At 43.3% G+C, this 22785-nt stretch overlaps 1 protein-coding gene across 32 annotated transcripts in view; it reads left to right on the forward strand.

Moving 5' to 3' along the window:
• Positions 1 to 22785, forward strand: part of LOC126996183 (MAP kinase-activating death domain protein-like) — a 116815-nt gene that overhangs the window by 86541 nt on the left and 7489 nt on the right. For 30 of the 32 annotated variants that reach the window (XR_007751054.1, XM_050856457.1, XM_050856455.1 and 27 more), the window contains 15 exons: positions 528 to 629; positions 2870 to 3006; positions 3266 to 3424; positions 4081 to 4290; positions 4542 to 4671; positions 4970 to 5118; positions 5307 to 5468; positions 5840 to 5981; positions 6412 to 6541; positions 8704 to 8920; positions 9671 to 9758; positions 10022 to 10206; positions 11979 to 12158; positions 20527 to 20599; positions 22575 to 22621. Coding sequence is in view for 31 of the 32 variants with exons in the window: in XM_050856457.1 (XP_050712414.1) it covers positions 528 to 629; positions 2870 to 3006; positions 3266 to 3424; positions 4081 to 4290; positions 4542 to 4671; positions 4970 to 5118; positions 5307 to 5468; positions 5840 to 5981; positions 6412 to 6541; positions 8704 to 8920; positions 9671 to 9758; positions 10022 to 10206; positions 11979 to 12158; positions 20527 to 20599; positions 22575 to 22621 (2111 nt within the window). In the remaining variant the exon portion in view is untranslated. The remainder of the gene's footprint in view (positions 1 to 527; positions 630 to 2869; positions 3007 to 3265; positions 3425 to 4080; positions 4291 to 4541; positions 4672 to 4969; positions 5119 to 5306; positions 5469 to 5839; positions 5982 to 6411; positions 6542 to 8703; positions 8921 to 9670; positions 9759 to 10021; positions 10207 to 11978; positions 12159 to 20526; positions 20600 to 22574; positions 22622 to 22785) is intronic. The other 2 variants (XM_050856479.1, XM_050856482.1) reach the window with 1 other exon arrangement.

Raw genomic sequence — 22785 nt, forward strand, 5'->3', positions numbered from 1 at the left:
GACGCCCAAGCAAAGTGTTCCTGCATCCACTTCCTGCATGAATTGTTTTCCGCTGCATGTTCTGTGTGTTTTCTTCCTCCTATCAACTTTTGGTAACCTTTTGACCAAAGAAATCCCTTTTGACAAATGATGAAAATGTGAAGCAGTAGGATTTTTTTCATAGCTTTTAGATGTACTGTTAGCTGTCAGTTGATGAGTGATGACCAGCCTGGATGTACATCTGCTTAATGGAATAGTACTTAAGATATTAGCTAAGTGTGTCTTGTAATGAGTAAAGCAAGAATCAGATTACTAAGATGTATTTCAAGTATTTTATTAATCACATTGCAGTGGATTAGCCAATAGAGGCATTAATTAGATTTATATTCACTACTAGATTTACAGTCACTCCTTAAATATAGAGTAAAGTGCTCTGTAAAGCTGCTCATGGACTATATTAAGCTAGAGTATAGAGCAAGGGTGTGCGGGAGTGGCGTGCGTCTGTGTGTGGCACATGATGGACGCAGAGCAAACCTGTTGGCTGGCAGGTGCTCGTGGTCCCGGGAGCCGCAGTGTGAGCCCCTCCAGCCTTGGGGTGAGCAACGTGAGGAGCAGGGACAGGGCGCAGCCTTTCGGACCCTTCCCCAAAGGTAGGCCCCCACCACCCCTACCTCCACCACCTACACCACCGACACCACCACTGACGGCTGCCACCCACACCACCACCCAGAGGTCCACCACCACTCCATGGGGCCCACAGCACACCAGCCTGCCACTGACACTGGTTGAGGCCCACCACCACCACCCATCCACACCACCCAAATCAGTACCTTAGATAGCCACACCGTCACACTCCTCATGGTATACGAGGTCACATCATAGTCACTACCCACACTCTCTTCACATTACTCATTTAGGACAACATATAACATTACTAGATTGTCTCACTCAGCCTCTTATATTTACCGACTTCCGACCCAAAAACTGTCTCGTGGACCCCAATAAGGAGATTCACTTATAAATATTGTTAAAATAGTTAATTCCTGATGTTTCTTGGCAATAGTTAGGTGTTAGAAATCTGTAAATACTATGCTTTGAGTATGACAATCTGGCAATGGTGACAACATAATACTCTCTTTAGAACGCTCTTAGAACATCATACATTCTTCATTCAACATCCTCTCACAACTACACCACATAATTTTTGACTCCACACTCGCCACAGGATCAGTACACCACACTGTTGCCCACACGAGTGATCCACCACCCCACACCACGTGAACTGCTGTTACTGTTACTCTAAAAACCCTGTGATAGTCTAATATTGTTACCTCGTGTCTGGTTGCTGGTGATCCATGATGACAGGAGTGTGGTGTTTGCAGAAGTGGAAGTAGTTCTGACAGAGGAGACGTAGCCCTCCTTTCTTTTCCCAGAGAACTGTATAATTTTATAGTAACAGAAGTCAAAGTGCTCATCATGGCTGTGATACTAAAAGTACTATATTCCTATTTATCTTATGCAGTACTGTAACAAAGTAGTCATAAATATTTGTAAATTTTAAGATTAAATAGTAAAGATTTGTCACCTTAAACACCGGAAGGAAAGTACACGCACCTTGTGGGTGCTGACTTGCCCGTGGTATTCACTGCATTCATGTATGACTCGTTTATACATACTGTTGAAGAATGCACTTCTCTGATTATGTTATGTTATAGTGACTGTGGGTGACATGCTATGGTTCACATACACTTTGTCATTTTTTATTTAGACTCGTCAAATTGTACAAGACAAACAAGATTCCAGTGGCATCATTTTTGTTGTTAAAGTCACCCACGCACTGCAGAGAGAGCAGCCCACAGGGAGGATGACCAGTGTGGAGAAAGACTCAGTGGAAGGGAAACACAGGAAAGCTGAAGAAGAAAAGGGAAATAATAAGTTATAAAGAGCCTAGTTCAGTACCATCAAGGATATGTATCTGAAAATTATTTCCTCATACTCTCCTTGACTATAAGAGTTGACGCTCTTGACTCTTGCTTAACTGTCACTTCCTGCATCACTAATTTTTGTCTGAAGGTTGTTCCTGCTTCTGGTACTCAAGTTCTTTTATTTCAGAGTGCATTTTAACATGTTTACAGGATCAGTGAAGGCGCTGTTCCTTGTCAGTCTGCTACATTTCTCAGTTTGAAGTTGGTTTTGTCTCTGCCGCCTCCAGCCAACACCTCCTGTACATATAGTGCGCTGCATTATCTGTTGCATTGACCATTTATTACTGTGATACTTGCGTTATGATTTCAATTATGTATACATTATTTCGTGGTTCCACAGTTTACAAGTCAACGAATGTGTAGTGCTGCATGGTTGAGTCTGTCATTTGAGTCTGATTATTTGAACGTAATGAAGTTTGACGAGGTTATCTTCTCTTATTGCTTACATATACAGTTTTTAACCCGGTAGCTGCGGGGATCATGTTTCTTAAAGGCGAGAATAACGAGAAAAAATCATCACCCACACAAACCATTTCTTAATATACATCAACTCATTTGTGATCATTTTATGCATCATCTAGTTTGGGGGGGGTTTATATCATGGCAAAAATTTGGCCCGTTGCTGATATACGGTAAAGCCCCAAATTTGCCCCGTTGCTGCTACCGGGTTAAAAACAGACTAGTACTAAACACAATCTAATATTTCCTTTGATAATTTGTAGAGCATTTCCACAGACATTGTTACAAAAACCTCTAGTTGTTTACATAGGAGAATACAACTCACAACATTTTACCAAGAAGCTCATCACTAAAGCAATCTGGGTAGCATGATAAGAACTATGCATTAATATGACCCACCACTACACAAAGAACCTTGGAGTTAAGATCCTATGGCCACGTTGCAGGTCGTAAGGGTCTGGTGGAGAAGTCATCGCTGATCCGCCACTCCGTCTCGGCGCAGCGCAGGGCGGAGCTCAACAAGATTGCCACCATGGAGCAGCGGACCACCTCGGCCTCGGAGAACCAAGCCTTCCTCAAAGACGTGAGTGTAGAGTCAGGGAAATAGTTATCGATAGAAATGATCAAGCGTAAATAGGAAGGTAGATGTGTGAGAAAGTACAGTTTGACCTCTCTTTCGGCCACTCCTCTTGACTCTTTTGAGGGAACAGTGAGTAAGGGAGCATTTTTTTCATTATTTTTTCCTTTTTTTTTGCCCTTGAGCTGTTTCCTGCAATGCAAAAAAAAAAAAGTTAACATGTGTTCCTGTCTACTTGTGTCTCACCTGCTATGTTGCTTCACAGGTGCTGACTCAGGTGATTGAGGGCGAGGGCATCGGGTGGCTCAAGCTCAACCGGGTGAGGAAGTTGATGGAGGACGAGAGCTACCGCATGCTGGTGGTGTCCGGACTCAACCGCACCCTGGAGAGGAAGATCGGACCGGATGACCATATCAGCGACGTTGTGAGTTGACGTATTTCTTTTTCCTCTGTTTTTTTCTTATTTGTTTTTTTCTTCTCCTTTTTCTTCTTCTTGAGTTGACGTAATCTTGTTGTTGTTATTATTATTATTATTATTATTATTATTATTATTATTATGTTTCTTTTTATTTTGTTTCTTTTTCTCCTTTTTCTTCCTCTTGAGTTGACCTAATCTTCCTCTTCTTCCTCTTCTTCTGTTTCTTCTTTTTCTTATATTTCTTCTTCTTTTGTTTCTTCTTATCCTTTTTCTTCTTCTTGAGCTGACATAATTTTCCTCTTCCTCTTTTTCTGTTTATTCTTTTTCTTATGTTTCTTCTTCTTTTGTTTCCTCGTCTTCTTTTTATTTTTCTTCTTTTTCATCTTTTTTTCTTCGTTTTTCTTATTTTCCCTCATGGGGTTGGATTGGCTTTGGTAGCGTGTCATTCAGTGGCTTTGGTTATAATTTGCTACGTCTCATATATTTTTTTATTGTTTAGCGTCATCCCGAAATTGACCTCTCTTTCGGCCACCACTTCTTTTTTTTTTTTTAGGAGCAGCGAGTAGCGGGCTTTTTTTATTATTGTTTCCTTTTTTTGTGCCTTTGAGCTGTCTCCTTTGTGGTAAAAAAAAAAGAAAGAAAAAGAAAATGTGTCGTTCCAGTGCGTCAAGAAGCCAGTATGGAAGGGGATGCTGAAGCTGATCAACGCGGTGGTGGCCGGCCTGGAGGTGACGTACAACAACTTCGGGGGCGGCGGCACCTCCTCGGCCCTGCAGGCGCTGGAGATCTCCCACACCCACTACTGGAGCCGCGACCTCAACGACCCCCACGTCTTGGAGATGTCGGGGGGCGGGTCCTCGGCCCTGTCCCAGGTGGGTGCTCCTCCAGGGGTCCTCCTCACTAGGTTTGCAAAGGGTTGGAAAGATCCCGGAAAAATAAAGTTCCAGGGAAGTTTCTGGGAATTTTGGGAATTTTTGGGAATTTTCAGATCATTTTCAAACACATGATATCCAGAAACTTATAGCATAAATTAACCAGGAGAGCCTTCGCTGTAGCAATGAAGCACCATCAGCTCAGTCACATATTCACTCACATATTAACGGTCATTTTTATCGCCTTGCAGTCTTCCAGTCCCTTGGGCAGCCTCGAGAACCTTCGGTCGCCAGGCAGTCCTCGAGGCTCCCCCTTGCCCCCACACTCCCCTCAGCCACCCTATGAGAGTTCTGACTGCTCCCGGAAGTCCTCTCAGTCAGGTGAGCGCTTGGAGTCTTCACTGCTCTTTCGCCCACCTCTTCAGATTCTTTACAGGAGCAGCGAGTAGCGGGCTTTTTTTTTATTGTTTCCTTTTTTGTGTGCCCTTGAGCTGTCTCCTTTGCTATAAAAAAATAATAAAAAGATAAAAAATAAAAAATAAAAAAATAGTCAGAAGTTATGTTGATTTCTTACTACCAGGGTTCAAAGGATGTCTGTATTCTTGTTTTTGTTCTTTTTTGTCTTCTTCTTTGTCTTCTTCTATATTAACCCCTTCCACCCCTTCTTTGGCCCCTGCAGACAGCCCCTTCCTCTCGTCTGGGCCGCGGGTGGTGCATGACCCCCTGAGGTCCCCAGATGCTGAGGGTCCTGAGTCGGCCACCTCAGACGTCCTGCGAGACCTCTTGGTGCAGAAGAGACATGTCCTCCTCTCCAAGCTGCAGTCCCAGGTGAGGAGAGGGAGTTACGGCTTAAATATGACCTTCATTTGACCTCGTTTTCTGTCTCTCATAATTATTTTTCTTGTTTTACCTTCTCTTGTCTCTGTGTTTCTTTGTTGCAGTTCATTTTTATCTTTGTTTTTTGTCTTTAATGTTCTTTTCCCTCCTCTTCCCTTCTCTTCTTCTCGCCCCTCCAGGAGTCTGAGGCCGGGGACACCTTGCAAGGGTCTGAGGGGCCTCCTTCGTGTGGCGCCAGTGACACCGGCTCCATCATAACCAATCCGGCCTTCCAGCGGCAGAGACTCTCCCACCAGTCCTTCCGCTCCACCGTGTCCGACTCGGAGATAGAGCAAGGCAACGTGAGTCTCATTAGCAGGGATTGAAGACTAAGTTGACTCTATAGTTTACATAGATGATTGGGTTTGTGTTGTTCCAAAGGGTCATATTTTAAAACATTTCATCGCCCAAGTTTACATATTTGACATGGCTTTCATAGGAGCTGTAGGCCTTTCCAGGGGTAGTTTTATGACCCTGGTGGTAGTTTGACCCTTCTTCTGTGCCATGAACCTTAAAAAACACTCATGAAAACCAGATTGCTCCCCTCTTTGACCTTTAGAAATAGGTGATGTGAAAAGCGATGGTGTCTTAAAATACGGCCGAAAGCCCCTTACTGCAGTTCACATAGATGGTTGGGTTTGTGATGTTCTAAGCTCTCGTCTTCCTCCCACAGTTCCCGCGTGGCTCCAAGAGAACGTCCAGCATGTGGTCGAGCAAGTCCTCCCTCTCGACGGGCTTCAGGTACCACGCCGGCAACATGATCCCCACCTCCACCACGCCCTCGCCAGACTCCGGCAGAACGTATCTTTTTGAAGGTGCGTGGCGGGAACCATTTGTAATATTCCTTGTCCTTTTGTCTTTGTTTTTCTTGTTTTTCTTGTTCTTTTTCATTTTCTTCTTCTCTTTGTTCTTCTTTTGTTCTTGTTCATGTTCTTTTTTCTTGTTTTTCTTGTTCTTCTTGTTTTTCTTCCTTTTCTTCTACCTCATTCTGTTCCCCATTCCTTAACTCATCCTCTTCCTTCCCCTTTTCCTTCTCCTTTCTTTCTCCTCCTTTCCTTCTTTCACTTCCACTTTTCCTCTTTAATCTTCCACCTCCTCCTTTTTCCTCTTCCTCTTTTCCATTTTTATCTTCCCTCCCTTTCCTCCTGCTTTCTTTTCCTTCCTGCTCTTTTTCTTCAGCCCTACTTTTTATTACACATCCATTTTCTAGGCGTCATTTTAATCCATGTTATTCACGCTCCGCAGGTCTGATCGGCAAGGACCGCTCTCCGCTGTGGGATCAGATGCAGTTTTGGGAGGACTGCTTCCTGGACGCCGTGGCCCAGGAGCGGGACATGGTGGGGATGGACCAGGGGCCAAGCGAGATGATGGAGAGGTGAGGGAAGATGTGGGGTCCAGGGTGTCACAGAGAAGGCTCATGGTGGGGATGGACCAGGGGCCGAGCGAGATGATGGAGAGGTGAGGGAGGGAGGCGTGGGGTCCAGGGTGTCACAGGGAAGGCTCATGGTGGGGATGGACCAGGGGCTGAGCGAGATGATGGAGAGGTGAGGGAGGGAGGCGTGGGGTCCAGGGTGTCACAGGGAAGGCTCATGGTGGGGATGGACCAGGGGCCGAGCGAGATGATGGAGAGGTGAGGGAGGGAGGCGTGGGGTCCAGGGTGTCACAGGGAAGGCTCATGGTGGGGATGGACCAGGGGCCAAGTGAGATGATGGAGAGGTGAGGGAGGGAGGCGTGGGGTCCAGGGTGTCACAGAGAAGGCTCATGGTGGGGATGGACCAGGGGCCGAGCGAGATGATGGAGAGGTGAGGGAGGGAGGCGTGGGGTCCAGGGTGTCACAGGGAAGGCTATATATGTGTGTTTGCTTCATTGTGTTGTCTGCCTAACTAATATGTAGGAGTTGACGTCAAGTGTAAGGCAACATTTGTACTCTTTATTTAGTTTCCTTTTGAACTCATGAACATTCAAGCTTTTTTTATCAATATTGTTGTTTAGAAAGACTGTATTTTTGCATTATTTTGACATTATTTGTGATCATCAGCCTCCGTAAGTACAGTAAACCAATATCATCACATCGCAATTTACCGTAGAATTCATAGCTGCTTGTTTTCTTTTGCTATTTTCTAACTCCGTTCCTTCCATACCATAATATTCTTGATTTGGAAAGTTGTTTTGGATCTTTCTTTAACTATTTTGTAACCCATTCTAACCCTTTCTATTCCCATACCATAATATTCTTGATTTGGAAAGTTGTTTTGTATCTTTCTTTAACTGTTTTCTATCTCATTCTAATCCTTTCTGTTCCCATACCATAATATTCTTGATTTGGAAAGTTGTTTTGGATCTTTCTTCAACTGTTTTCTATCTCATTCTAACCCTTTCTTTTCCCATACCATAATATTCTTGATTTGGAAAGTTGTTTTGTATCTTTCTTCAACTGTTTTCTATCTCATTCTAACCCTTTCTATTCCCATACCATAATATTCTTGATTTTGAAAGTTGTTTTGTATCTTTCTTCAACTGTTTTCTAACCTATTCTAACCCTTTCTGTTCCCATACCATAATATTCTTGATTTTGAAAGTTGTTTTGTATCTTTCTCCAACTGTTTTCTATCTCATTCTAACCCTTTCTTTTCCCATACCATAATATTCTTGATTTTGAAAGTTGTTTTGTATCTTTCTTTGATTTTGAAAGTTGTTTTGTATCTTTCTTTAACTATTTTCTAACCTATTCTAACCCTTTCTTTTCCCATACCATAATATTCTTGATTTTGAAAGTTGTTTTGTATCTTTCTTTAACTATTTTCTAACCTATTCTAACCCTTTCTTTTCCCATACCATAATATTCTTGATTTGGAAAGTTGTTTTGTATCTTTCTTCAACTGTTTTCTATCTCATTCTAATCCTTTCTATTCCCATACCATAATATTCTTGATTTGGAAAGTTGTTTTGTATCTTTCTTTAACTATTTTCTAACCCATTCTAACCCTTGCTTTTCCCATACCATAATATTCTTGATTTGGAAAGTTATATTATCTTTCTCCAACTGTTTTCTATCTCATTCTAACCCTTTCTTTTCCCATACCATAATATTCTTGATTTGGAAAGTTATATTATCTTTCTCCAACTGTTTTCTATCTCATTCTAACCCTTTCTTTTCCCATACCATAATATTCTTGATTTGGAAACTTGTTTTGGATCTTTCTTCAACTGTTTTCTATCTCAATCTAATCCTTTCTGTTCCCATACCATAACATTCTTCTTTGGAAAGTTACATTATTTTCAACCATTCTCTAACTTCCTAACTAACAAACTCCCGAAATTGACCTATCCTTCGGCCACTCCTCTTAACTCTTTCGTAGGAACAGTTAGTAGCTGGCTTTTTTTTCATTATTGTTTCTTTTTCTTCCCCTTGAGCTGTTTCCTCTGCTGTAAAAATAAAAATAAACAAAAATAACTGTGTTCCCATACCGTAATACAGTTAAGAAAGTCATATGATCTTCCATAACTTAAACATCATTCTGTCGTCTGGCCCCCAAGGTACAACAGTCTGAGTGAGTCCGAGCGTAAGCGTCTGGAGCACGAGGAGGACCGACTGCTGTCCACGATGCTCTACAACATGGTGGCCTTCATGGTGATGGTCAACGCCAGGAAGGAGGAAATCAAGCGCAAGATTCGGCGCCTCCTCGGCAAGTCCCACATCGGCCTCGTGTACAGCCAGGAGGTGAATGAGCTGCTGGACCAGATCAACAACTTGGTGAGTGCGAGAGCCGGCCCTTCCTAAGACTTGCCTTTCTCCGTGTTTGTCTCCTTTTATTTATTTATTTATTTGTATTATTGTTTTTTACAGTCAAGGGGGTTGCTAGTACTCTGTTTCTGTTTCTCTACTTGACTTCAGAGGGTTTTTAGTTACTCTGTGATTGGTTATGTAGATGATCTCTTTAATTTATTTGTTTTGGGGATGGATTTGTGAGTTGTATAGATGCCTAGGTGTGTGTTCAGTTGTATGGATGATTTCGTTAATATATAAGTTTTGGAGATGGACTTGTGAGTTGTATAGATGACTGGGTGTGTGTTCAGTTGTATGGATGATTTTGTTAATATATAAGTTTTGGAGATGGACTTGTGAGTTGTATAGATGACTGGGTGTGTGTTCAGTTGTATGGATGATTTCGTTAATATATAAGTTTTGGAGATGGACTTGCAATGGTTAATATATATGATTGGGTTAGAGATAGGTCATATGAACAGTCTCTTTAATACATTTGTTCTGGAGATCAATTAGTGGTAGTTTACACACATAACTGACTTCCTTTTCTTTAATATTATGCAGAAAATCCATTTGTGTGACGCTTATAAGTCCTCTCGTACTTTTACTTCATACAGAAAATACTTTATATCGCTAAGAGTGTTGATAACCCATTTTTCCCCCCCTGTCATTGTTATACTGAGGAATGGTGAGGACAAAGTTCATGGTGATAACAGTACTGATTTGTTGTTCTTTCAGCACGGGAACGATATTGACCTCCGGCCTCTCGGGTCACGCCAAATGCACCGGCAGAGCTTCACGGTCCACTCAGGCACGGACGCATCAGGTCAGTGGAAGGGACGACACACACATGATTAACTTATTTTTTTAGGGTACTGTCTATAGTGCCCGTAGGCTATCCTGAGGGGTCTTTTTGGTGACCCAGCCCATTAGTGGCACAGGTGAATTTCCCCTTCTCTCTCTCTCCGGCATATGACCACAGATGTTGCGCCGACTAAACAAAACTTTCCAACTCTCTTAGTCTAACTTGTCTCCTTTCAGCTGTAGCCTTCACTTCCTCCCCCTACCACTGTGGTCTCTGTGTTCCAGGTGACCTTCTGTTCCTGGAGGTGAGGGACGACGGGCTCATCCTGCGGTCCGTGAGTGGCATCATCGTGGAGCGCTGGTGGTTTGAGCGGCTCGTCAACATGACCTACTCCCCCAAGAATAAAGTTCTCTGCTTGTGGCGCCGTAACGGAGGCCAGACTCAGCTGCACAAGTACTACACCAAAAAAGTAAATCTGGCGTCTGTTGTTGAAGTTATTGAATATTTGTCTTAGGTTTTTGTTGTTTGTGGACATTTGTATTGGTTTCTTTAGGAGGAGAGCATGGCATAGTGTGTTGTGAAAGGTGAATGAATTGAAAGGATAGAAAAGGATGTATTAGTTGTGAATGAGCAAGTTTTATGTGTGTGTGTGTGTGAGGAAGGATTGTTTTAGCATGGTCTTTTTCATTCATTCATCTTTGACGCCTGCTCCTAGGATCTCCCACCAGGGGATGGCCACAGCAGAAGAGTTTCCATCTCTCTCTATCCAGACACTCCCTCCTTGCCTGCTCAAAGTTTCTCAAGGATCTTTCATTCACCCCTCTCCCTGACATACTCTTGCACCCTATCTCTCCATTTTAGTCTCTAGTCATATAAATTTAAAATGACAGGATATATGATAAAGTAGGAAGCAGAAATTGACAAAAGTGTTGCAAAAGGAATGTTTAAGGTTATTAGCATGGTAAAGGTTGAAGGAAGAGTGTAACAGAGCTCATAATTATCATAAATGAGAAACGGTCACCATGATGAACATTCTCAGTGATGAAAGATGAACTAGATTTTGTTGTACTGCAGTGTAAGAACCGGTACATGGTAGGTGTTTTCACTGATGAGGAATAGATCAACTGGACTCTGCATTCTTAACCCGGTAGCAGTGACGGGCCAAATTTGTGGCTTCACCGTGTAGCAGCGACGGGCCAAATTTGTGGCTTCACCGTGTAGCAGCGATGGGCCAAATTTGTGGCCTCACCATGTAGCAGCGACGGGCCAAATTTGTGGCTTCACCGTGTAGCAGTGACGGGCCAAATTTGTGGCTTCACCGTGTAGCAGCGACGGGCCAAATTTGTGGCTTCACCGTGTAGCAGTGACGGGCCAAATTTGTGGCTTCACCGTGTAGCAGTGACGGGCCAAATTTGTGGCTTCACCGTGTAGCAGCGACGGGCCAAATTTGTGGCTTCACCGTGTAGCAGCGATGGGCCAAATTTGTGGCTTCACCGTGTAGCAGCGACGGGCCAAATTTGTGGCTTCACCGTGTAGCAGTGACGGGCCAAATTTGTGCCACGATATTTACCCCCAAAAAATAGATGATACATAAACTGGTCACAAATGCTTTGATATATATTATGAAATGGTTTGTGTGAGTTATGATGTTTCTCATTTTTCTCGCTTAGAGGGACCATTAAGAAACATGATCCCTGCTGCTACCGGGTTAAGATATAAGGAACTTTAATCATCACATTTTACAGTGATATTGAATAAACTGGACTTTGTAATATTGCAGTGTAGTAGAATCTCGAATCTCGATCATTATTGGCACCGAAAATAGTGAGTAAGGAAGTCTGTCTGGCAAGGGTGCTCAGGAACATTACCAGATTGTCGTACTTGGTGTATTGCTTTTGCTGATATCTGACTAAAAACTATTGCACCCACAAAGATAACGATATGCATTTATAATTATTGTTAAAATCAGTAATTATTGATGCTCTTTTTTGTAATATTTATGGGCCAGAAACCGGAAAATACAATGTAATGCGTACGATGCATAAGAGAAGATGGCGCCACTATAAACACTTGCCTGCGCCATGATGGGCTGGGGCCGAATACCATCCAGGCCCCTCAAGCAGGCCTACCGGCACTATAGGCATAGACGTAAAAAAATAAATAAATAAAATAAAATAAAATAAAAATCTGGTAGCGTTGGTTCTCAGTGCTGGGGGATAAACTGTTCCATTAATGTTTCAGTGCAAGGACCTGTACTACTGCATCAAGGAGTCCATGGAGAGGGCGGCGGCCCGGGGCGTGGGTGCCCTGCCCGGCGTGGAGCTGGGTGGGGAGTTCCCGGTGCAGGACATGAAGACCAGCGAGGGCGGGCTGCTGCAGGTGTGCATGGAGGGCGTGGGTCTGCTGTTCGCCACCAGCAAGGTACGGGCTTGTGGGGTCTGCCAATGCCTACTGGCACCTTCCCCCGGTGTCGTAGTTGGAGTTCTCGTCACCTCTCTTTGTTGACTGCCTCTCTCGCTCCTCCTCTCGTTTTGGATCATGTTTGGGCTCTACTATTTTATATATCTTGCTTGGCTGTTGTGCTCCGGGGCTTCTCAGGTTGGTCTTAAACACACCACATTCACAGCCAATGCAGTGAGCCCCAGGGAGTCTTGCTTCATCCGCAGACCCACAGGTGGCAGCCCACTCATTAGCCTCACATTGGTCTAGGTAGTGGTAAGGATCAAAGCACATCTTGTGTCTCACGGTGATTCAGGATATGTTCAGATCTCTCTTTTTGTTACTCTATGTGCATGCTATGTCATATACAGCCAGGGATGGATAAGCCTCTTTTTTCACATGACAGAAGCAGACACTCAGCTGAGCCTCAGCACTGCCAGGGAGGAGCCAGGCACACCCACACCCTCTCCACACCTCCTAGAGTGACACAAACATGTACACCCGGACAGGGGAAGATTCACGGAGGCACCTCCTGAGAGTGTCACTTTGTAGCAGGTGCTTCAAATGTCTCAACTTAGTTTGCTGAATATGTTGTAAGAGTAAAGAACTGTGTATGAGGAAGGCCATTACATTTTGCCTTAAAATATCCATTATACTCTCAATATCTTTCTTTGCTATAAAGTCATATTTCATTTAGTAAGACAGTCAACAATACATTGTCACTGTGAAGCTGAAATCATAGAATCAAAATTGTTGATTGTAGGAAATTACATTCACAGTTTTCCTCAAGATCAGCCATATCCAATTTTTATTGCAATAATTGAAAAGTAAACACTTGAACTAAAAAATTTGTTAATGGAAAGGAATTTTTTTATTCAAAATAACACACAGTGAATATCACTTATTGATATTTCAGTAAATCACTCTTGTATCCGTGATGCCTCGTTGCCGTGATTCACCCGCAGCAGCCCCTCGGGAGCTGCTGCGGGGCTGGGTCAGTGTGCATGCCACTCACACCCGTACCTCACCTCCACCACACCAGCCAGCAGCATAGGTACCCTCCTCAGGCCACTCAGGGCTCTAAGGTGCCATGGCCAGGGTGACACCCTCCTGTCAGTGCACTGCTAGTTTGTGTTTCACAAAACGACATGTGCAGCTCAGAGCAGCAGTGGCTGGAAAGTGTGTCCATGTTCCTGCAATTATTTTGCTTAATGGCAGGCAGGCTGCTGTCTGAAAGTTTCAGCACCATCAAGGCTGGTCAGCTGCCATTTGGAGCCAGTTACACACTCAGGCACACACAGAAATCTATTGTTTTCTCTGACCACAAAATTTTGTCTTGTGAGTGAGTTTCATTTATCAGCCAAACACTGCCACTGGCCTCCAGTACACACTGCACAGCGCCTTGTCCTGGCATGGTGGGCTGCATGCTGCTGCCCCAACCTATGGACAGACATCCTGGTCCCAAGGGAGGAGTCCTTAATCAATGAAGGCTGTCATGTGTTAGAAGAGGAGAGGCAGCCACTCAGATGACTCTGTAGCCTCTTCACATGATTGCTAGAAGTGACAAAGCTGTGATCCATTTCTGGTTTTCATTTGCTCCAGGAGTCTCACAGTGACAGGGCTGGTTGCGGCATCAGCTGTCATCATGACGAGAGATTCCTCTATAAATAGAACTCAGGAGGCTTCAGACAGCTGAGGTGTGGGTGGAGGAAGGAGGGGCAGCGAGTGGCAATGTTGAGGCGCTGGGTGCTGGAGGGATCTCCTTGCCTCATGTAATATTCAGTTGCCTGTCTATAAATCTTGGCTAGTTGAGACGAGTCCTGTGCCTCTGTGAATCTAGGAATCCTGATCTGATGAAATACAACACCTTGTCAGTGGTTATGTTCTCTCAGATGTATCATCATCTTTCAATTTTATTTTCATGTTCACCTCCTAAGTTCCAACACCCAACACGTCATGAAAACAATAGCCCAGGTTGACTGCCGTCTGATTGGTTGATTCAGATTATTGTCAAGGCTGTACAAGACCAGCGTTGCCATTAGTCTCGGGTGAGCCTGAGTGGCGGGTCTGCCGGTGCCGCCAGACTCACTCCTGCTGCCTCTGTCTGTTGATTGGCCTCGTGTTACACCTCCACATCCCGCCACCCGGGAAGGAAGGGGCAGGACCACTGGTGCCAGATTACTGTACTCAGAGTATCATATTTACCGGTTTCTGACCCGTGACCGCCAAGACACAACGATCCAATAATCAATCAATCTGACCCGTGACCACCAAGACACAACGATCCAATAATCAATCAATCTGACCCGTGACCACCAAGACACAACGATCCAATAATCAATCAATCTGACCCGTGACCACCAAGACACAACGATCCAACAATCAATCAATCTGACCCGTGACCGCCAAGACACAACGATCCAATAATCAATCAATCTGACCCGTGACCACCAAGACACAACGACCCAACAATCAATCAATCTGACCCGTGACCGCCAAGACACAACGACCCAACAATCAATCAATCTGACCCGTGACCGCCAAGACACAACGATCCAACAATCAATCTGACCCGTGACCGCCAAGACACAACGATCCAACAATCAATCAATCTGACCCGTGACCGCCAAGACACAACGATCCAACAATCAATCTGACCCGTGACCGCCAAGACACAACGATCCAACAATCAATCTGACCCGTGACCGCCAAGACACAACGACCCAACAATCAATCTGACCCGTGACCGCCAAGACACAACGACCCAACAATCAATCTGACCCGTGACCGCCAAGACACAACGATCCAACAATCAATCTGACCCGTGACCGCCAAGACACAACGACCCAACAATCAATCTGACCCGTGACTCTTGCCAAGAAACACCAATAATTAACCACTTTAACGATTACTCTGTATGAAGCCAGTTATTGGGGCCCCGGAGACAGGTTTGGGGTCGGAAATCAGCAAACATAAGAGGCTGAGTACGGCAATCTGGCAACGCTGGGCAGAACATAGACTTGGCTGGCCTCATGATGTTGCCTTCATGCTAGGGTTAGGAGACATACTTCCTGTTGGCCTCATGCTTTATCACTGCAAACAAGTATCATACGAAACAGAATGTTGTACTGGCCTGTTGGCCTTATATTATGATCCACTGGCCTAATATTATATCTCCATTCTAGTTACAGGAGAATAGATAATTATATTGGCCATACATTACAATTTTTATCCCAGTATTAGGCAACTCACACTGTAGATAGTTGAAAGCACACTTCACATGATTTACAGCTTCCCGGCCTTGTGGGATTATAAAGTGATGATGGTTTCCCCTTTCAGCGCATAGGACCAAGACTGATGCTCTTTGATGTACCTTTGCCTCTTAGCTTGACAGGAAGAGTAGCTTTCATCACACACATAACTGGTCCCTTGTGGTGGATGCTTCATCAGCCTTTCCATGTAATGATAAGCTTGGTGCGGGAGGAACTGTGATGAGCAATTACTTAGCTTAGATGTCAAATGAGTCAGGGAAGTTGTGCAAATGTTCAGATAAAACTACTCTTATTAATTTTTTATGATGATATATAGAAAGTGAAAATAAGTCACTGGTATAATTAGTTTCATAGTGTAACTGAATATATTGAAAATAATTTACTTTTACTTAATGTTATCTTTATGAACCGAGGAGTGGACAAACACCGTCACATGCTCATGTTGTGTTAGGAAACAGTTGCTCCACAGCCCCACACTGGCAGACTCTTTGTACAAGATCATGGTTAGTGTTTCACCTAGACTGAAATAGTGTAATGTTTCACTGTGTTACCAATGCTTTAATGTTTCAGTGTCATGTACTATCCTGACAGTCACCCGAGACTAGTACCAACATAACCCATCAAAGGCATCAATCATTTCCTCCAATAATCACTTTGTCACCTCGTGTTTGTGAGTCACTGTCGCTGCCTTGAGCTGCACCACCAGTGAGCCGGGACGGGAGGCCGGTGCCCCCCAGCCCTGTGTTCAGCAGGCCAAGGGGCACCCTGCTCCAGTCACAGCATGCAGGTCACTGGTGCTGGACTGATAGCACTGGGTCACTGCTGTCCCATCAGCTGCTTGACACCAGTTGTTATGAACCAGCCATGAGGGAAACCCCTCCTGCTGGCAGGACTTGTTAGGGCATGATCACCCTGCCTGTTAAGTGTGTAATGGTCAGCCACAGCTGGTGTGTCACACCCACCCTCCACAGTGTGGGACACTAAAGCAGCAAGTAGTCAAGGGCAGTTAAATGATACTTAAAAAAGAGTAAACTTTCAGCAACATGATTTTAAACTTTTGTAGTAGATTAGTTGAAGGAAGGACTCCTGAAGGTGGTGAATGTTGGCCAAAGGGAAGGAGTCTGGTGATGACACTGACTCAGCGCTGTCACCCTGCTGAGTCACTTGCTGACCTGCTGCTTACAGATCCAGTTGACAGATTGTTGGCAATGAACAGTTCAAATACACAAGCATACTTTTTGAACAGGCAACATGATACTTGGTATTGTTTGTCTGAACTAATTGTCTCTTCACTTCAATATAGTTCCTTTTTTCCTTTTTTTTTTTTTCCTAAAAATGTATCCCCAAAATATAAAGTAAATTTTACATTTGAGGAAACACAGTATGGGGGATGTTAGCAGCCATTCAGTACCACCAGGAAGATTACTCAGGGGGAGCAGCAGAGAAGAAATTAAATTGATAAGTGAAGTCACTTATAGTGGCTTATGGTTTTTTATAGTGTAGTGTAGTGGCTGAAGGCCACTGAGAGAGAGAGAGAGAGAGAGCAGCCTCAGCCATGACAAACACAGGTAGACAAAGTGCAGGTAAACCAGTGTGTACAGTCTGTGTTAGGGAGTGTGCGGGTCAACACATCTTGGCGGGCATCATCTCATGCACCTCAGTAGCTGTGTCACCCTCACCACCACCCATCACCAGGCCGGGGGGGCGTAGTGGGGAGGAGTCACTCTGTCGCGTCACACTCAGGCAGATGATCAGACTCTCCCCAGACTTGTGTTGTAATGATGGTGATGCACACAGAGTTTTCTCCTTAATCAATGTATTCTTACACTTGGCTATGCAGGGACCATCTTGAGAAAGACACAGGCTCTTGGACTAGGGTTCCACACCACTCTAGCTTATATTTAGACTTTTTTTCTCTCTAAGAGCATTGAAGTATTGTGTACGTATATTTTATAGATTTTTATATGAATTTTTTTAAAGTACTCTTCATATTTTTGATGGAATATTCTCCTTTTCAAGTGTCAGCCATGTTGTTTTTCATGACCAACCCTGTTCGTTGGAATGATCTGCTTTGTGATTTTTGTGTAGTGGGCCGTGCGTTGTGTTGGGTCTCTGGTTTGCCGCGTCAATCTCAACTTCCGCTCTCTCCTGCATGACTCCCCCGCCTAGCGTCCATTCTCCTGTGGGACCAGCCAGTCTCCCCTCAGTCAACAACATCTAACTCCCACACACTCCACCGCACCCCCCCTCACCCCCTCACAGGTGGCTGCCGCCGCTGCTGCCGCTGCCGCCGAGCCGCTGCTGCCGCTGCAGAAGAGGACCCCGGCAGCCCTCCATCCCATCCCCTCATGCCCATCCCATACAGACTTGTCCGTCATCCACATTGTAGTTCTTCCTCTCTCCGTAACACTCGATTGTCTTTAGTTACAATCATTTCTTACTGCAGAGGGAACTTTGGAGATGGTCCTTGGTAATCACGGAGAGTCCCCTAGATGTAGTGCTAAATCATTGTTAGTAGTTGCTAATGGCAGCTGTAGTTTCACATTAAAATTGCGCTGGCCCTTGTTAGATATTAGTATATATACACATTTAGATCTATATTATATCACCTTACATTAAGGAAAGTTTACTCTTCTGGCGTGTCTCTGGACACTGCATATGCTCAAAAAGTTGTTTGTTTTTCATGGTGCCGTTTCTCACATTTTCTTTTGTTTTTCTTTTTTGTATCCCTGCTCGCCGTCTTCATCATAAAAGGATTTCGAGGTGAATATGGAAGGAGATACTGGACTGGTGTAGTGCAGTACTTGGCTGTAGTTGTGACTAGTGGTTCTGTTTTGTTTACCTTACCACACGTGTCCTCAGTCCTTTCCCACCTTACACCCGGTCTTCCCAGGGACACTGAACCCCAAACTTTTCTCAGTACCAGTGGTGACTATCTAGACTTTTATTTTTTTGCTACGTATCTTTCAGTTCCCTGTAATATACTTTTTTGTGTTTTATTTTATGGCAAACCCAACCACCATTGTGACCAGCCCTACAGGATCATGTGTCTGGTCCACTAGCTGCCAACACCAGAATGCGGCATGTTTTAGCCAACCAGCACAAGCAGTCTGAGTCTTACTAGCCAGGCAGCACTAGGAATCCTGTAACATTAGAGCCAATCAGCACTGGAAGTTTGTCAATTTCTTAGCCAATCAGCACTAGGAGTATAATTGTTCCAACCAATCAGATCTTCCCAGTCTGCACACACACAGAGTCCCTATTTTTGTTTGACCATCTCTGAAGTATTCCTTGTTTCGTTTTGTTGGTTGAGTTGAAATACTGACTCTAGTTTGTAGTCGTGCGTGTGAACCTAGATATGTTTGCTTCTGTAATGCTGAAACACACACACACCCACACACACACACACACCATACCACACCACACTGCACATCACACACCCACACACCACACCACACCACACACACATGCACCCCCCTACAACCACACCCACATGCACACACACCCACATGCACCCCCCCCACACACATACACGCACACACACACACACATGCACCCCCTTGCCTCACTCTCAACTGATTCAAGTAATTCTTTTTATTATAAGATTTCTTGGAATTTCTATCAGCAAAGTTCACACTTATTGTTTACATCTTTTGTTGTTTCTTATTAGCAAGGTTTGGGCATCATATTTTCTTACTCTTTCTGTGTCCTTGTTCCGTCTCCCAAAAGTCAATTTTTCCAAAGATTTGTTTCATTATTTTGAGCCTCGAGAGACAGTTTTGATGAGATGAGAAGGCTCACTTATTATATACCACATTATGATTTTGTCAATACTCTGCGGATTAGTTCCATTCCTTCAAACAGTTAGACAAATTTGAAAGAATCCTTAGACTTTCAAACCATCAGTGAAGAGCTTGTTGGGATGACAAGATTGATTTCCTTATGTCATGAGATCTGACTTGAATTACAGTGTCCTGTCTGGAAACATGAGTGACTATTAGGCAGTCAGGAAAAACTATTTATACCGAATTCAAAACCTATACTCCTCTGCAAACCCTGAACCCCTTTTCTTTCTTCTTATTCTGCATTTGTTCTTAATTCTCTTGCATGCCCACTTCTGTCTGTGTTTTGATCAAGAACAGACACTTGTACAGCAGGATCAAAGAGGGGCTGGAGAGGAAGCAATCACTCAGGGGTTCAGAAAGCAATCAGAGAACAACTGTATCGTGCCCTTGGAAGCACACAAGAAATTTAGCGTGAGTCGCGTCACCCAGAGAGTAGATGCCGAGATCTCTTGTACCGTAAAGACACCCTGCAGCTGCCTCCCTCTCCACCCCCTGCGATGTGTCACGCTCAGCGGCTTAGCGTCAGTAAGAGGCGTCAGTCCTCGAGTCCTCATCCCTCAGACACTAACTCGCTGTCTGGATGCTGACCGTGACACTGCCAACACACTTAAAAGCTAAATAAGCAGTCATGGTATTTTTCTGTTTTCTCTAAAAGATTGTCAATTAGTTGGGTGATGTCATTGCTGTGTATTTTTTTGTGTTTCCTTAGTAACATCCATTGGCTTGAACTCGCTGTGGCCTTACTAAACTTCTCTGACTCATTGGCAATCTTTGTTTTGTCACCTGAGGTTCGGCCTAACTTTGTTTCTGAGCAAATATATACTTAACCGTACCTCCTAGTAGACAACCCTTGCTCTCATATTATTGTGACTTGACCTTTTGATTAAACTGAGCACCACACATCTGCCAGAAAATAGCACTGCTGTGTCCCTGTAGTTGTTTGTATGTACCAAGGTTCAAAGACTCGAGAATCCATACCAAACCCATTATTAGTGTTGGACTAAATTTACAATGTCTCCCCATCTCACACCCGCTCCCTGGCTCTCTGTGCTTCTTCTGCAGATAACTGGCTAAGCTTGATATTTAAAGTAACACTGAGATAAGAGGACCTGTAAAGTAGGGTTACAGATTGCCAATAGCCTCTGTTAAAACATGACAATGGCTTGGGCTGTGATGCATGGCCCAGAACGGCAAGGAAAGCGCTTAAAATGTCCCAATGTTGCTCTCTTCCAGTTCTTTGTGAGGCTGGACCATATCAGGAAGTGCTTCACCCAGAAGGGAGGAATATTTGTGCTGGAGGAGTACAGTAAGTAACCCAGTGATGATGTTAAGTTTGCTAAGAAATGAATGTCTTGTGCGGAGATAGAAAGACTTTTGACACAGTAAATTAGGTAAAAAGACTACAAATTAATGACTTATGGGCAGAAAAATTTATGTGGTGGAGGAGTACAATGAGTAAACCAGAGTGACGTGATGTAAAGTTTGCTAAGAAATTAATGTCTTGTGCGGAGATAGAAAGACTTTTGACACAGTAAATTAGGTAAAAAGACTACAAATTAATGACTTATGGGCAGAAAAATTTATGTGGTGGAGGAGTACAATGAGTAAACCAGAGTGACGTGATGTAAAGTTTGCTAAGAAATTAATGTCTTGTGTGGAGATAGAAAGACTTTTGAGATGGTAAACTAGGTAAAAAGGCTACAAACTAATGACTTATGGGCAGAAAAATATATGTGGAAAGAGTACAGTGAGTTAACCAGAATGATGATTTTAAGTTAGATAAGCCATGAATGTTTTGTGCAGAGATAGAAAGACGTTTGAGACTGTGAAATACGTAAAAAGACCACAAACTAATGACTTATGGGCAGAAAAATATATGTGGAAAGAGTACAGTGAGTTAACCAGAGCAATGATGTTAAGTTAGATAAGCCATGAATGTTTTGTGCAGAGATAGAAAGACTTTTGAAGCTGTGAAATGGGTAAAAAGACCACAAACTGATGACTTATGGGCAGAAAAATTTATGTGGAAAGAGTACAGTGAGTTAACCAGAATGATGATTATAAGTTAGATAAGCCATGAATGTTTTGTGCGGAGATAGAAAGACGTTTGAGGCTGTGAAATGGGTAAAAAGACCACAAACTGATGACTTATGGGCAGAAAAATTTATGTGGTGGAGGAGTACAATGAGTAAACCAGAGTGACGTGATGTAAAGTTTGCTAAGAATTGAATGTCTTGTGCGGAGATAGAAAGACTTTTGGGACAGAAAACTAGGCAATATGACAGCAGACGGATGACTTCTACCTATATTTATTATCTTATCTATCTGTATCTATCCATTATTATTTTAAACTAGATAATATGGCTTTTTGTTGTCCTTGAGCCATCTCCTTTGCTGTAAAAAAAAATGCATTACTTCTATCTCTATCTCTATCTATTATCTATTTTTTATCTATTTATCATTATTTTAAACTAGGTAAAAAGACGACAGACTAATGACTTACGAACAGAGAAATAAAACTCACGTGCAGTGGCCAAGAGTTTACAAGATCCGAGCAGGTGAAGCGTCTGGCAATAGGAGTGAATAGAGAACAAGAACTTGTGATAATATGATGTTGTTTTTTCATTCAGACTTTAGTAACTAGACGCTAATGTAAAGTTTTGCTCGCTGAGGTGTTGACCCGGTAGCTGCGCGGATCATGTTTCTTAAAGGCCCTTCCCTCTAAGCAAGAAAAATGAGAAAAAATCATCACTCGTGCAAACCATTTCGCAATATACATCAACGCATTTGTGATCAGTTTATGCATCATCTATTTTGGGGGTTTATATCATGGCAAAAATTTGGCCCGTCGCTGGTTCATGGTAAAGCCACAAATTTGGCCCGTCGCTGCTACCGGGTTAAACAGGTCCATAATTGACCAGGATATCTTGATTGTCTTATTTAACAACATATCAAAGGCTTTTATATGTGTCTCTAGTGCCAGATGAATTTTTATGGTGATTTTGTTTAATTTTCATCCCATAGACATTTAGATCTCATATTGCCTTTTTGGTATACTCAAGAATCCTAGACTGACAGAGGTGCATTATAAGTAGTCAAAGTATCTGAATTAGTGTAAGTTATGAAAAGTTTTTACTCAGATTCAGACTTTTGCAACAGGAGAGTAAGAGTATCCAGCAGTGTTCATACAAGTTACCCACATTCTGGTAGGCTAACAAGGTATAGAGAAGTAAGTATGTGGTTAGTTAGTTTGATATTTAATCTTCTTTTGTCTTCCGCAGATCCCAAGACTCGGCACGTCATCCAGCGGAAATACAAGTCGGCGATGGTGAGTGTGATGAGGCTTTGTTGGTGTTCTCTCTTGTCTTCTTGCATTTTTTTACTTTCACAAAGTTTTATCCTTCCATCCTGTCCTATTTTTCCACTCTTTTATTCTCCAATTTTTATTTTGAAATCTTATATTATTGAGAAGATCCTAAATAGGGTAACTAT

Source organism: Eriocheir sinensis, chromosome 9, assembly GCF_024679095.1.
Source record: "Eriocheir sinensis breed Jianghai 21 chromosome 9, ASM2467909v1, whole genome shotgun sequence".
NCBI lineage: Eukaryota > Metazoa > Arthropoda > Malacostraca > Decapoda > Varunidae > Eriocheir > Eriocheir sinensis.